This window comes from Sander lucioperca, chromosome 3, assembly GCF_008315115.2.
Source record: "Sander lucioperca isolate FBNREF2018 chromosome 3, SLUC_FBN_1.2, whole genome shotgun sequence".
NCBI classification, from domain to species: Eukaryota; Metazoa; Chordata; class Actinopteri; order Perciformes; family Percidae; genus Sander; species Sander lucioperca.
In genome coordinates, this window is record NC_050175.1 from 28,981,215 (window position 1) to 28,995,901 (window position 14,687).

At 40.3% G+C, this 14,687-nt stretch overlaps 1 protein-coding gene across 2 annotated transcripts in view; it reads left to right on the forward strand.

Moving 5' to 3' along the window:
* The window catches only part of pde8a (phosphodiesterase 8A), a 50,167-nt gene continuing 35,480 nt past the window's right edge, over positions 1-14,687 (forward strand). Inside the window, exon 1 of one of the 2 annotated variants that reach the window (XM_031306289.2) lies at positions 1-1,521. In XM_031306289.2, coding sequence (XP_031162149.1) covers positions 1,369-1,521 — 153 coding nt within the window. In that variant the 5' untranslated portion in view covers positions 1-1,368. Of the gene's footprint in view, positions 1,522-10,568; positions 10,931-14,687 lie in introns of those variants that run through there. The other variant, XM_035999601.1, reaches the window with a different exon arrangement.

Consider the following 14,687-nt stretch of genomic DNA (forward strand, 5'->3'; position numbering starts at 1 on the left):
ATTAACGTCAGTAAAGGCTGTAGGTCAATCCTTGCGGGTGCTTTTATTGGATGTGCCGCTGTCAAGCAGTGCTGAAGAATTGGAAGGGCAAACGCCAGAAAAGGCAGAGAAAAGACAAACATAAAATCAGCATTATGTAGCTCGGTCCTGCCTTACCTCCGCTCTCGTTCACCGTGAATATTCCTGCCGTCCCCGATCTCAGATCCGAAACTTGTGGACACGGAGCGGTCTTGTGGTTTTTTTGTTGTTGTGTGTGGGTTTTTTTTTTTTTTTTTTTTAGATTTTTCTCTCTGTGTCTCTCAAGCGATTGCATTCTCCAAAGGTGGTACCTCCACATATTACAATCTTACAGCCTCTACATCCTTTTTTTTCCTCCAGAATGAAAGAAAATCGTGGAGCCTGGTGACACTGTGGCACACTGCACCCGGGTTTGGACCTCTAAATATCAGGCGGATCATCCTCAACCGGGCAGCGGATGCCTTAATGGAGATTTGCAAGCCATCTACCAAGATTTCTCCGCTTCCTAAATTGGTGAATGTGGGCTGATAAATGGAGTGTTCTGTCGGACTACATAATGACATGTTTGACGGAGGGTGTTTGACATCGGAGCGACTGGCCAGAATAACACCCTGCAGTGTGAATATTTCAGCCTGTTGATGATGAACCGCTCAGGACTGGAGCAAAGTGTCGTGAGAACCGGTTTATGGCCCGTGTCTTGAGCTGAAGTGTGCAACCAGATTGTTTTAAGTGAGAGAGAGAGAGAAAATAAGCATCATTTTTGATGGCTCCGGGGTGGGGGAGGACGACTACACATGAAACCTTGGACACAAAAATGGATAAAACTATTGCATGAAGCTGGCGGGGGGACTGCATGGTTTGTTTGTTTGTTAGGCCTACTTGATAACAGTGAAGTTGAGGAAAAATGAGAAAATGGTGATGTGGTACGAAGAAGGCGAGAATTGGAGCCGGAGTGAGGGATAGAAAACGTCCATGGGGATCTGAGCAGCCCAGCTGAAGAATTACGGGATCCAAGTTTTCGAGGATAAGACAGCTGCTTTGATTAAAGACCTCCAATTAACTTCATGTGAAAAAGAGAGGGAGGAAATCAGCTTCCTGGTCGGGGGGTGGGTGATAGAGAGATATATTATTCATGCCTTGTGTTAGAGCAATTGGAGAACCGGCTTTGCTGTGGCCTAGATGATACATATAGCATGTATATATGTATTTCTATATAGCCTATTTAATAAAAAAAAAAAAAAACCTTAGGAGGAAGAGTGGACCTTGAAAAAAACAAACAAAGAGAGGGCGAATGACACTCGGGTAGCCTCAAAGTTGCACAAAAAGAAAAAGGCTGAAGTGGGTTGAAGCATGGGCTGTGCTTCAAGTATTCATATCTCTGATAGGGTGGTCTACCACGGTGGAAAAGAGTCCGAGGATTCCCACTCACCCCAGCAGACTAATACCACTCAGCTTCAAGGAAATCCTGCCTCGGGACTACCCCTAAAACCCCTGAGCTGCAAGGTGAGGGAACCTACATTTATTACATTTACAGAGACTCAGGATCTCTCTCTCTCTCTCTCTCTCTCTCTCTCTCTCTCTCTCTCTCTCTCTCTCTCTCTCTCTCTCTCTCTCTCTCTCTCTCTCTCTCTCTCTCTCTCTGTGTGTGTGTGTGTTGCAGTTTAAAGTTGTTCTGCTAATGGCCTCTTTTCCATAATAGAAAATAACTGTATAATTCACATAATAATGCTGTTTAGGAAACCAAACAACTACATTTCCAAAACGTATATAAAGAAGAAATAATATACAGTAGAAATCGAAGGAAACAAAAAAAAGCTGGAAAATACAATGAAGCCACTATACATTACATGCATTACTGTCACTTGAACTTGAAACTGTACATTTCCATGCTTGACATTACTGCTATTTTTTTTTTTTAATTTCGAGGAACTAGGCCAGATACACACTCAGTTAAAGGTTGTGGGGTCACAGGCCTCCACGCTAAGCTGAGGTATTGTTCTCGTTGTGTGTTTTTGTCTAAGAGTTACCATAAAGTAAACATTTTGTAACAGTTTTCAGTCACTTCAGATGTACATGATCTGCATGATCTTACAGCTGGAGTAATGCACTTCATAGAACTAAAATCTGAGCATAAAGTACTGACCTCTGTAGTGACCCATGGTTCAGTTGACCCAGCTTTGGCCTCTGCTTCACCTTTCTACCAGTTATGCTTTTCAATAGGATGTTCTCTCTCATCGAGGCCTAAACTTTGTGTTTCACGCACTACATGAGACCAGTAATTTACAGAAACATTGAATTGGAAGTGTTTATAAATTGGACAGGGATAACTGAATGGAAAGTAGGAGCAGGAATTGAAAAGGCTTGAGTGACATAATAGCAAAAAGTTTGCCATCAGTGTGTTACATCATTGCAAAAAATAACAGTGCCTTTTGTGTATTGAACCACAACATAATTACACTAACAGAGGTTAACCAAATGTGCTGCGTCTGCTTGTATGCAGGGACTAAAGAGGTGTTTCTAATCAAGATGATGATGATTTTTGTGATTATTTGGCATTTATGTATTGTGTAAGCGGTCACATAAGAACAACCTATCACTACTATTCAGATGAACAGGCAGTTGTGTATTTGGAGGTGAGAAAGATGTAATTTTTTGCAGCAAACCAAGAAGTGAAGATCCTGGTTTTGATGTGTGCTGGCAAAAGGCCGCATCCTATTTGTAGAAAACGGAGTAATCAAGCAATAGTGAGTTGAGAACAGTTATTCTATCTCCAAATGGAGAATAATAATGTAGAAGCCTCGAGCACTGGCACATTGATAATAAAATCAAAGGAAGCTTGTACTGTAATGTTTGCATGTACATCTGCAGGCGTCTGCACACACAAAATGTCTGTTTAAAAAAAAAAAAAGTGTGATCTTGTGAATTTAATAGCGCATGAGTGCGTCTGTGTGTTGGTTGTTTTCATGAGTATGTGTGCGTTTGTCTGACAGACCGCAGGCTATTTGAGGGCCTCTGTCAAGCTGAATTTTGTGGCCAAATGTCACTGCAGGATGCAGTGAGAAGTCAGTGTGACAGATGCCCCCATGTCAAGATGCCCACTGTGCCTCTGATTGAATTAGTCCCCTGATTGAGTTAGACTAATGGTATACAAATCTCCTTCGGCTGGAAATGGTTAATCCCTGTTCTGTAAGGTGTCATCTTTAACGGGTTTATGTTGGCCATAATGTATAGAGAAGTAAGTCGCTTTTATCAAAAATCATGTTCACATCATCTTGCCGTGATGCGTTCAAGGCTCGGTGATACATGCCACTGCTGTTTGTTGTAGCTCTTTTGAGCTCTTGATTTCTCCCCCTCTATATATGAGATCAATAACGGCCATTGATTGAACTCTAATTGTGTGCGTGCACCACCTAGATTTAATAAAACCTTCTGCACCACACTGTCATAAAAAGCACTAAATTCTTTCATTTAATTTGGAATCATTTGGGGATACAGGAGCTGCGCCAGATCCCGACCTGAAACAATTAGTTATTTATTGATTAGTTGATCGGTTCAAGCATCTGTGATTCTTAACTGCATATCTTTGGGTTTTGGACTGTTGATCGGATGAAATACGCAATTTGAAGATGTCCCATTGGGCTTTAGGAAATTGTTAATTTTTTACTATTTTTTTAGACCAAACGACAAGGAAATTATCAGCAGACTAATCAATAATCATTAGTTTCAGCCTTTGTAGAAAGTACATTAGATCCACATCTTCTCAAGTATTTTGTGTATCTAATTATTATGTGTTTGTGTTGTTTTTAGTCTCTGTATGCATGCTTGTGCCCTGACTTGTGTCACTGTGATTCTGAAGGGAGCACACACATTCATCCCGTAATGGATGATTATATTCATCCACATCTACACACAGCTGGCAGTAGTGACAGTAAAGTGCACATTAGCATATTACAAAACTAAATTAAGCAAATGTTAAAACTGTGCTGTATCTTTGCTTACATTTTTACATGAGAGAGAGACAGAGAGAGAAAAAACCTGTGCAGGCATCTACAGTGTGAGAAAAATTCAATAGAATTTTGCGAGTGTGATGCGAGTCTTTGTCAAGGGTACGTTACCATCTGGGCGGCTCTGGCAATGATAAGGCTCAAGTACAAGGTCCTTGTGATAGTGGCCATTTTTTGTGATTGTGTGTGTATGGCCAAACAGACAGAGAAAGACCTCAGCCAAGCACAACACCATTTATCTGGCCATGACTTTTCCCGTCTGATTGCCCCCACTCAAGGAAATCAAGTAGCTTTCCCCCCGAACAGCAAATGTAGAATCAGTTTTATCATTACCTCATTACTATAAATGGAAAAGGGAAATTAAAGGTGCTAAACTTATAAGTATCTGGAGAGTAATATCATCTTGCTTACTGCATGATTCCAGCCTCTGCATCCATTAACATAAGTGTTGGAATCACTCAGCCATACCTCAAGATATCCCCCATTAAACCCTCCCATCCCCAAAGTGACAAGGCACACAAGGTTGCTTTTCTAAACTAAAGCCTCAGTTGGGGAAACACTTAACTGTTGCTAACTCACAGCACTGCAGAACTTAAAAAAACTTTTTGAAGCACCTCATGTGATATATCTTACTTTTAAAGGGCGTGTAGTAAAGATATGATACACCGCTGAGCTGGGCAGCCTCTCGCCGTGTGTGTGTGTGTGTGTGTGTGTGTGTGTGTGTGTGTGTGTGTGTGTGTGTGTGTGTGTGTGTGTGTGTGTGTGTGTGTGTGTGTCTGTGTGTGTGTGTCTGTGTGTGTGTGTCTGTGTGTGTGTGTGTGTCTGTGTGTGTGTGTGTGTGTGTGTGTGTGTGTGTTCGTTCTAAGTTGAGAGTCATTGGGTAATTTATTCCAGAGGAGGGCAAAGGCTCAGCATGGTGATGAATTAATCCACTGTGCTTTTTCTGCTGGCTGAGAGAAGGGAGACTGATATTGGCTCTTTTTCTTTCTCTCTCTATATATCACTTTCTTTCATTTGGCTATCAAACTTTCTGAGCTCTTCCTCCTACTCTAAAAAAACTTTTGTTCTTAGATATTACTCTATATATGCCCAAAGTTAAGTTTTTATCATCACAATCACACATATGATTTAATACACAATAGGAGCAGTTTCTCTGTGCACTCATAGAAATGCTAACATTCAGTTGACTTCAATGGCCCTGCTGTTGTCTTTGTCTGTACAGCTGCTGATTGGATCAAGTGATGGACTATGCTTATCTATATCTATCAAGGATGTCATGTTCATATGTACAATGGTCTTTTATTGCTTGCTTGGCATGGTACAAACCCCTGGCACCCTGCCAGTTAGTGGTTTGATTCCCACTGGGAAAAAAGTTTTGGTGCTTAAGGCACTATGGACAAAAACATCCACCCAAATGGCACATGTTGAAGGAATAGTTTGACGTTTTGCTTGTTTGCTTATATCTTTGTTGCCGAGAGTTTGATGAGAAGATTAATACCACTCTTATGTCTGTACAGTACATGTGTAGCTGAGGCCAGCAGCCAATTAGCTCAGCTTAGCATAAAGACTGGAAACAGGGAGAAGCAGTTAGCTTGACTCTGTCCAAAGGTAACAAAATCCAGCTACCAGCATCGCTAAAGCTCATAATTTAACATGTTATATCTTGTTTGTTTAATCTGTACAAAAACTGAAAAGTAAAAATAACAATTTGCTGTGTTACTGAGAGATATTTGCCTGACAAGAGGTTACTGGTACTGAACAAAATTTTGTCAACGTAAAATGGTGAATTGTCGTTTTTTGCACTTCAGTTTTTGTACGGATTAAACGAACGAGATATAACGTTTTTTAGTTAGCTTTAGAGATGCTGGTAGGATAATTTGGTTACCTTTTGGACAGAGCTAGGCTAGCTATTTCCCCCTGTTTCCAGTCTTTATGCTAAGCTGCTGGCTATAGCTTCATATTTAACTGTCAGATATAAGAATGGTGTCTATCTTGTAATCGGACGTGCATATTTCCCAAAACATTCCCGAAACTATTCCTTTTAGGACTGAAACATTTTTCTTTTTCTACTGTAATTGTAGGATTTGTCCTACTTTTAAATTCACTGACATCAAAAGAAACATTACAAAATACTTGAACACAGCCTTTAAATATGACTTTAGCTGTTCATTATGTTTTATTTAAACAAAACGTCAGTTGCAGTGTGACCTGTGTTTCCCTTCCTGTCTGGAGCGTCTGCAGGGGCAGTAAGGGGGGATTTTTTTTGCCATGTCATTTATCTCCACTGAGATATAAGCAGAAGGAGTTGAGAGGAAGCGAGATGGGGCCCATGAAGCACACATAGTCTACTGATTGATGTATTGGCAGTTCTAGAGCTTATCACTCTACAAGATGTTCGTGATGTCCAAGACTTCAGGGTAAAACATGACGTTAGTACAGTATTTATACTTGTTCCCCCCCCCCCCCCAGAATCTTTTCTTGAGCATTAAGCAGCTCCAGCCCTTGATGTAATGACACCAAAGTCTTCTACTGCTGACAGTGTGAACGTTGATCCTCTGTAGAAATCAAATTAGGATAATATAATAAATCCCTTTGTCACCTTATTGGGTCTCTTCATCTCCGAGAGCTTGCTCTCTTATGAGGTGTCAGTTGGGTGCATGTGCTTATGAAACAGAACCTCCCATTGTTTTTGAAATAGTCTTAACAAATAAGGCGACATTCAAAGCTTGTTCTGCTCCCCCTCCAGGTTAAGAATTTAGTATCATAAGGTTAGCATGTGATAGTTTTCATGAGATTATGGAAATGGTATTCTTCCAAAACAAGGCACTACAAGTGTTTACTTTGTAGAAGCAGCGCTCTCTGTACTCTTTCAGAAGCTCACGGGAATGTAGCTGTGAGTGGGTCCAGGTCCATTGGTGGCCTTTTAAGCTCCTCCTGGACTGTGTCCCCAAATCATGGGTGTTCTAAGCTGTGAGCACCTGCAGAGGTCGCGGTGTCATGCTACCAATGTGTATTTCAAATATGTTAGTTGGGAGTTGGCAGAGGGGATTAAATAGTTTTTATATCTGTTAGTTTTGGCTGCATCTTTGTCATGTAACTTTTGATATAACTTTCATGTGATACAGCACCCATCAAAAAAATCTAATATAGCTGCAACAAATGGGGATAGCGGCAATTCCGGCGGAAAACAAATGAATATGTTGAAGACCATCTGAATCAAAAACTATCCGCACAACATACCAGATGCTCAGTGAAATTTTGCCAGAAATTTAATTTCCTGGCATGCTGTATACTATATACTGGAAGTAGACTAAATAGTCATACAGAGAACAGTCAAAAGGCAATTAAATAAATTGTCTGACACTTTTGGAACACCCTCCAGCACCTCTTAAAGATCACTTATTAATTTTTCGTTTGTTTATTCTGTCCATAAACTGAAGTGTAAAACCGCCAAGATGTGGTTAATGTGCCAGAATGCAGTGACTTCCTGGAATCTTAAAGCTGCCTTCATAAAACCACAGCTTGTTGTTTTTACCCTTTTGTACAGATTTAAAAAAAACTAAACTATATCATGAATTAGTGAGCATCAGACGCTGATTTTGTTACCTTTTGGACAGAGCCTGGTTAGTTGTTTTCCCCTGTTTCCAGTCTCCATGGTATAAGCTAAGCTAGCGTCATATTTACTGTATAGACAAGAGTGTGGTATTGGCCTTCTCATCTAACTCTTAGCAAGAAAGCAAATAGGCACATAGCCCAAAATCTATAATCTGCTATTCCTTAAATGTTCTCAGCGATCCAAAAAGAATCTAATGTATGATTTTGCTCAAAATGTTTCTATATATCCACATTTTGGCCCCATGCTTACGATTGTCTCGCTGAATTTCGGTGATCTATTAGCTTCTCTTCCCTTTTAGCCTTTGGCAGTCTGTAAAAACTTCTGTTTGTTCAGTTGGTAACACCACAAATATTTACTGTTTTAGCCGTATTTTCAATTTCTTTTGTGTGTGAATGCACCCTTCAAATATAAGTGATGTCATGTGTCCCTCAACACTAAGATCTCTCAAGGTCCTAAGCCCACGCTTACGAGTGGTTTTGAAAAGTACACCATGTACACACCATCATTGTTCCTTCAAAGGATGAGTTCATCTGTAAGTCATCTCTCACAGTGTCACAGTGTCAATGTCCATAGGCGAGTTTTTAATCACCCCTGGAGGAGAGCCTTACTGATGTGGACGGCTGCAACCATGCACAACACACAGTGTTAACAATGCTAACAGTCATGTTAACAGCATCTGGTTACTGGAGTACTTTGGCCATTTTCACGCTCCATCACACCACTGTCCTTGCAGCCAGAATAAACTGAAGAAAGGTTGTGCACAGTACAGTATGTTGAAAGATTCTTCCTGGGGCAAAGCACCAAAAATTGGTAGATGTAGTATTAAATAATAAACCTGATGGGTACTTCACTGCAAAAGTTGGCAGTTTGATCTAAAACTATTTTAGAACCAGAATGCCCCCGAGGCTTAGACTTAATTTTACTGCCTTTCTTCACTAAAGAAGCGCTGAGCAGACAAGAGCCTCACTGGATTTAAGTGAACAGGCCTGCAGCTTATTGGCTATAGTAAACACGCAAGGCACTCATTCACCTGCTGAACACCGAATTAAGACAGCAGTGCTTGTCTCCTTCCTTGTTTTAATGGATGCAGCTATGACGCAAAACTCTCTAGAGTGTGTCCTGCCTTTATGCTCTGAAGATATACTGTACCCTCATTTGATATATCCCTTACAATTTTTACAGGGCTGAGCACAGATGGTGCACATTGTTCTTGTATTATGGGGTGTGTGGTTGCAAGGACACATTTTGGGGTCAGTGAAACAATTTAGTCAAAAGCTCAACTCACATTTTATAGTCTGGTCAGTTCCCCCTCTTGGTCACTTTTCGATTCTTGCTCCTGCAAAGATCAGGTTCCACCCTTTTCAAAAGAATATATCGTCAGGATACTTTACTGTAACGGATTTGTAATACTCCAAACCATTTGGCTGTGACATGCAAATTAATTTTACAGCTAAGATGCAGCAACAGGAAATGAGCCTGTCTGCATTGCTTAGCTCAATCATGACCAAAGATTCTCTGTAGAAATTCAAGTATAAATGTGTATATGTATGTATGTATGTATGTATGTACTGTATGTTACATTTGGGCCTGCTCATGTTTTGCTTCTTCTACCGAGTTGATTTAATATTTACTATATGTGAAAAGCATCCTTATTAATATCATTATTCAGAAGGACTTTACTTCTCCATATATGGCTTTTACTTGATGAAGTTAGATGATGCTACTTTAGTCAAAGTCTGGCCTTTTGTTCATCTAATTCTACATTGTTCAATAATGTTAGGACATCTCTTTCGTCATTGCTTGGGGCGTGATATGTTAAGTGTATCAGATTGATAATCTAGATGGCATTTTGGAAGCCACAGGAGAGCAGGAATGTTTCAATGGAAACTACTGAAAGTACATGCGCCAGTAAAAATAATTGACATGCACACGAGAAACAATGAATTGAACATACTTCAGTTTTTAATAGCAGTGAATCAATAGGTTTAACATTCCTGCACGTCTGTCAACAGTACCTGCGTCATTTATTGTACCTGTTGCACCTGCCTGATTACATTCCTTTACAGGTCGTCTGTTTTAAATGTGTGCAGCGAATAGCTGCTGTAGCTATATGAAACGTTATTCTGTATTATAAATAATACACATAATCTATTTATTTATTTATTTGTTTTGCTGATTTTCTTCACATTATCCCTGCAAATGTCTGCATACAGTCAGCAGAGTTAAAAAAATATCAGCTCCGTCCCCTTTCACTTCATTGAGCAGAGGCATTCTCGCAAAATAATTTTTTTCCACATAATCAATCTGGGCCAAATAAGCAATAAACGTGAAGCCTTAACTTTGTTTTTTGATGTATCTATATTGAGTGTTTTCATATCAGTGCTACATCACATCACTCTCTACTTACTGTCAGTCATCTGAGACTCACAGGAAAATGTAAAGCCTTTGCCAGAAAATAATCCCTCGAAAACATTTCTTCTCACATCAACTGTCTTTTGAGGTTTGAGGTCAAACTGTATTTTAAAATTTACAAAAAATACTGGGTAAAGCGATATATTGTAGGCGCAATACAGAATGCATTGCAAAATGATTTGGACAAAGTAAATGTTTTTATTAATTTTTCATTGCAATTCAACAACCCCTACCCACAATTTGCCTCTCAATCTATATGTCAGGACAAAGTACATTTATATTTAAATGAAACATTGCTGTTGAGTTGGCAGTAGATCCATAAACCTCAAATAAGGTGTGTGTGTGTGTGTGTGTGTGTGTGTGTGTGTGTGTGTGTGTGTGTGTGTGTGTGTGTGTGTGTGTGTGTGTGTGTGTGTGTGTGTGTGTGTGTTCTATCTCGTGTCACTCACTGATCCGTCATGCAACGGTGACATCAGTGCTCCTGTTTTAGCAGGTGAAGAGGAGGGGAGTCCGGTGATTATCTTATGCTCTCGCAGCCATCTGAAGAGCTCTGGAGAACTGCTTCTGATATTTTCAAAAAACATCTAAGCTGTTGTGGAGAGGTGGAGCCATGCCGAGTTGCAGATAGAGCAGGGGTGGTGCGGTCGCCATGGGCGTATTGCCAATTTTAATCCTCCCTTTAGGCCGCAGGGCTGGCGAGGTAATTAAGATTGTACAATTGGGTATGGCTCTATCAACAAAGTCACTGTAGGCTAATGATCTCTTATTCAGGCTCGACGGTCACTTATTGTTTAGCTTGTCGTTTGTCATGTTGTCTTGTTGTCATGTATTTGGTTGGACTGAGAAGGAGGAGTGGCTGTCTGCAATGGAAAGGTTCCCGGTAAGATTACAGTACACTGTAGTGTCACTGGACTAGGCAGTGGTCCAACTTAGACTTCCCAAGCTCCTTTAGCTTGTCCTTTTGCTTTACTGGCCTTTGACCTTACCTGGAATGAGCTAAGAGAGGAAGGAGAATGCGGACTACACGCCGCCTGATCAACAGCTGCCAGTGGTTCGCGGTGCAAATGACACTCAGTAGAAAAAGTTTTAGGATTCATAGCCAAGGGGGCACAGGGTAAGACAAGTATAAAGACATGATCATATGTTTTCTTTGGTGTGTTTATGTACAGTCAAATTGGGGTATTATTTGGGAGTGAATAAAAGGGAAAGTGAAACAGTCCAGTATGTGGGCCTACAGTAACAGTGGTGTGGTGAGGCTGCTAGGGGCAGAAGAAGAGGAGGAGGTTTTAGTAAGGGGCTGCCACAGAGCCCTGAATGGCTTAGGCTGCTCCAGGTCTTATAGGGATTTCAGTGTAATCTGGATAAGGACAGAAATACCTTGAAGGTGAACATTGGGGAAAGTGCTCGCTTCTCATGGATCTGTCTTCCGTCTACACTGGTTGTAAATATATTGTATATACTGTATATTTCCTCTAAAGGGGCACTCCATCGATTGTTTGCGGCTTGGGCTTGAGACTTTAAATTTAAATAAATAATAATTCAATAACATATTATTATTAACAGCCTGCATTACAAATTGGAGTTGTGGAATTAGAAAGAAGTTGCATTTAGGAGGCAGGGAAGGTCTAAAGAAAGATGCTATTGCAAATTGGGAAATGTTTGTTGTTGCACTGTTTTGGGTGTTTGGCCCAGTGACAGGACATCTTGGCCTCTTCTGCTTTGATTTAGACCGTTATTGTTTAGAATCTGACTCTTACAAGTCCCATTATGTGCAAAATAAATGGCTGAATAACCCCTTTAACCACGCATGCTTGCTGCTGTGTAGTTTCTAGAGGCTGCCTTTCATCACCATACAGGCTTAGGAGATCTCAAGAGTCAAAAGTTGGATTTTGCTCATATTGCTGTTGGATCCTCAAAATCGGATAAAAAAAAAAGTGGTCAGGGTCATAGATTGGACACACTCTGACTACAACGTTCCTACAAGTAATTTGAAGAGATGAAGGATGGAATCGGAAAAAGTAAGACAAATGTAGATAAATACAGCCACAGGAGATGCATAAAAGTCGAGGACATCTCATTAAAATCTCATCTGTTTTTTTTATTAAAACCTCAGAATTCCCAGCCTCAGTTTCATCATCATAGTTTGGCTGTTACTGTAGCTCATATGCAGCCATGTAGCGAACGGTATGTATTTCTATCCATGTTTAATGAGTGCGTCTGTCCCCTGCTTGTCTTCACATATCCCTGTAGGCCAGTGTGTGAGGGCTCTGAGCACAGTCTCTTACCCGCGTCACTTGGCCTGTCGACAGGAACTGCTCCACGGCCAGGCCTCAGTTACTCTCCTTGGCATAGTGAGGCACAGATCACATACACACTCGCGCTACTATAGACACAGGGTATGCACACAGGACCAAGCAGCGTCACGAGCTTAGGGAATGCAGCATGTACTTTGATGTCACACGCGTATACATATAATCTAAATACATACATTTTATTTTAGTGAAAAATACATTTTACAGATTTTCTCTGTAGGAGCAGAATAAAACGTTGCATGCTGGTGTGCTGTACTCAGCTCTGTAAAATATCCGTGTGTCCGTGTGTACAGTATATGTATGTACAGGCTTAAATATCCATTTCTCTTTTTTTTTTTTTTTGTTGAAATGAAAGAAAAAACAAACATCTGATGGGTTTTTGTGTGATATCTGAGGCGATGCTTGCAAGGTGTGGAACACCAGTGAAACAGGGACAGGTCACCAAGGATGAAGTAACCTATCCATTTTCTGCAAACTCTGTATTTTTAAACCACGGACGTCATTCAAGGGCGTTTGGGACTGAATTCCAGGACAAGTTCCGTCTCCTGTGAGTTACTCGGTGTCTTCCCTCTGTGTGTGTATGTGCATTCCCGTATGCTAGAATTTCCGCGCTATCTGGTGAGGTAGGAGAGATGTCACTGCAGACAGAATAAAGGTCAGGGCGTACTCTGGAAGCACTGCACGAAAAACAATGTGTTCTGTATGTGTGCATGTGTGTGCACTTTTATGCGTGACTGATGTATTTGGGACAGCGTGTGGAAGAAGTGTGCATCAGTAGTTTATAATACTTCACTAAGAGTACTTCAGCATGCTGTGTTTCTCTCTTTATTTTGTATTATTTTGTAGTTATTTTTAAGTCTATGGTTGTGTTCTATCTACAATAAGTGGCAGCAGCATGTATAGCCAGTACATATCCTTAACTTGCGTTGATTTACCGTTACTTAACATACCAGAGCTTAAGTCAGCAGCTGCTAACACTACACTCCAGGAATAAAGTTCACTTTCTCACAGTCACTTTCCTCTGTGCAATATTAATTTTGAAAGAGGTAAATAGTCCTGCAAATCCTAAAACAGCTATTAGGGCTGCACGATATGAGGAAAATATCTAATTGCTCAATATTTTGACTTGATATTGCAATTGCGATATGATTCATAGTATTGGAAGGAATGATCATTTGCATCATTATTTTCATTTACATGGAAAAATATATAATCACGGTGTGATTTTAATGAGTATCTGTACCAAACAAAGACTTTTTCTTAAAGGAGAAATCCGGCGCAAAATGAACCTAGGGGTTAATAACACATGTGTACCGAGTCGACCGTTCTCGTTCATTCTCTAGCATGTTTTCATGCTAAACGAATGTGACCAGTTTTAACCCAAACCGCTAATTAGCTTATAACGCTAGCCGTTGGGGCACGAGGAAAGTAAAAAGAAATCGCTATTTCTATACCACTAACCAGGCTCAAAATAGCACCACACTTCCACGGTAGCATAATGAGGGTCCCTACATGTAAACCGAAGCATTGAGAACTTTGTAAGTGTACAGACAGTTTTACATGTGGGCGCCATCTTGGGAAAGCAGACAAGACCAGTTGAACGACGAACGCAATGCTTGAGCTATGTTACTGGTTACTGGTTGCACGGCGTTCATCGTTCGACTGGCAAAAAGCTGCTGATTGTTGGTCTGTGTCTCTGCTTAGGCAGTAGACTTTAGATTGCTATATGTATATAGAAAAAGCAATAACTAAATATGTAGTGTTATTTTGCTTTCTTATTTTCTAGTGGACTGATGTAACTGGAGGCCCACGTACTGGGCCCTCAGTGGGGTCATGGAACTCTGTGTTACCATTTGGGATTTGGGGCATTTCTCTATCTCTGATTTTTATCTTTGTCATGATCTGCTCTTTGTCATGATGCCCAGTAGGAACCTCCCAGCCCTGAAAAGTGGTCATATTTTGTGATCTTTCCCAAGATTTAATGTTTTTCTTTTTTAGTTAATTTGCCCCAGGGGGTTGTCCTCATCAGCAGTGGTTTATGTAATCTGTCTTTTTTTTATAAAGCACTTTGTAAACTGATTTAAAAGAAAAAAAGGTTAACATACATAAGTGCCTATATTTAAAAAAAAAAGTGCTGATTTTACATTATTTTGGGAAACACTAACACATCTGCAAAGATGACATTTGATAGAATAAGGCGATTTAAAAAAAAAAAAAAAAAAAGAGTAATAATGATAAATGTAGCTGTAGTAAGGCTGAACAGTTTTGACAATCGATTGTCATATTTGCAAGGAAAATGGATTCACGTGGAATCACGTTCCCTGC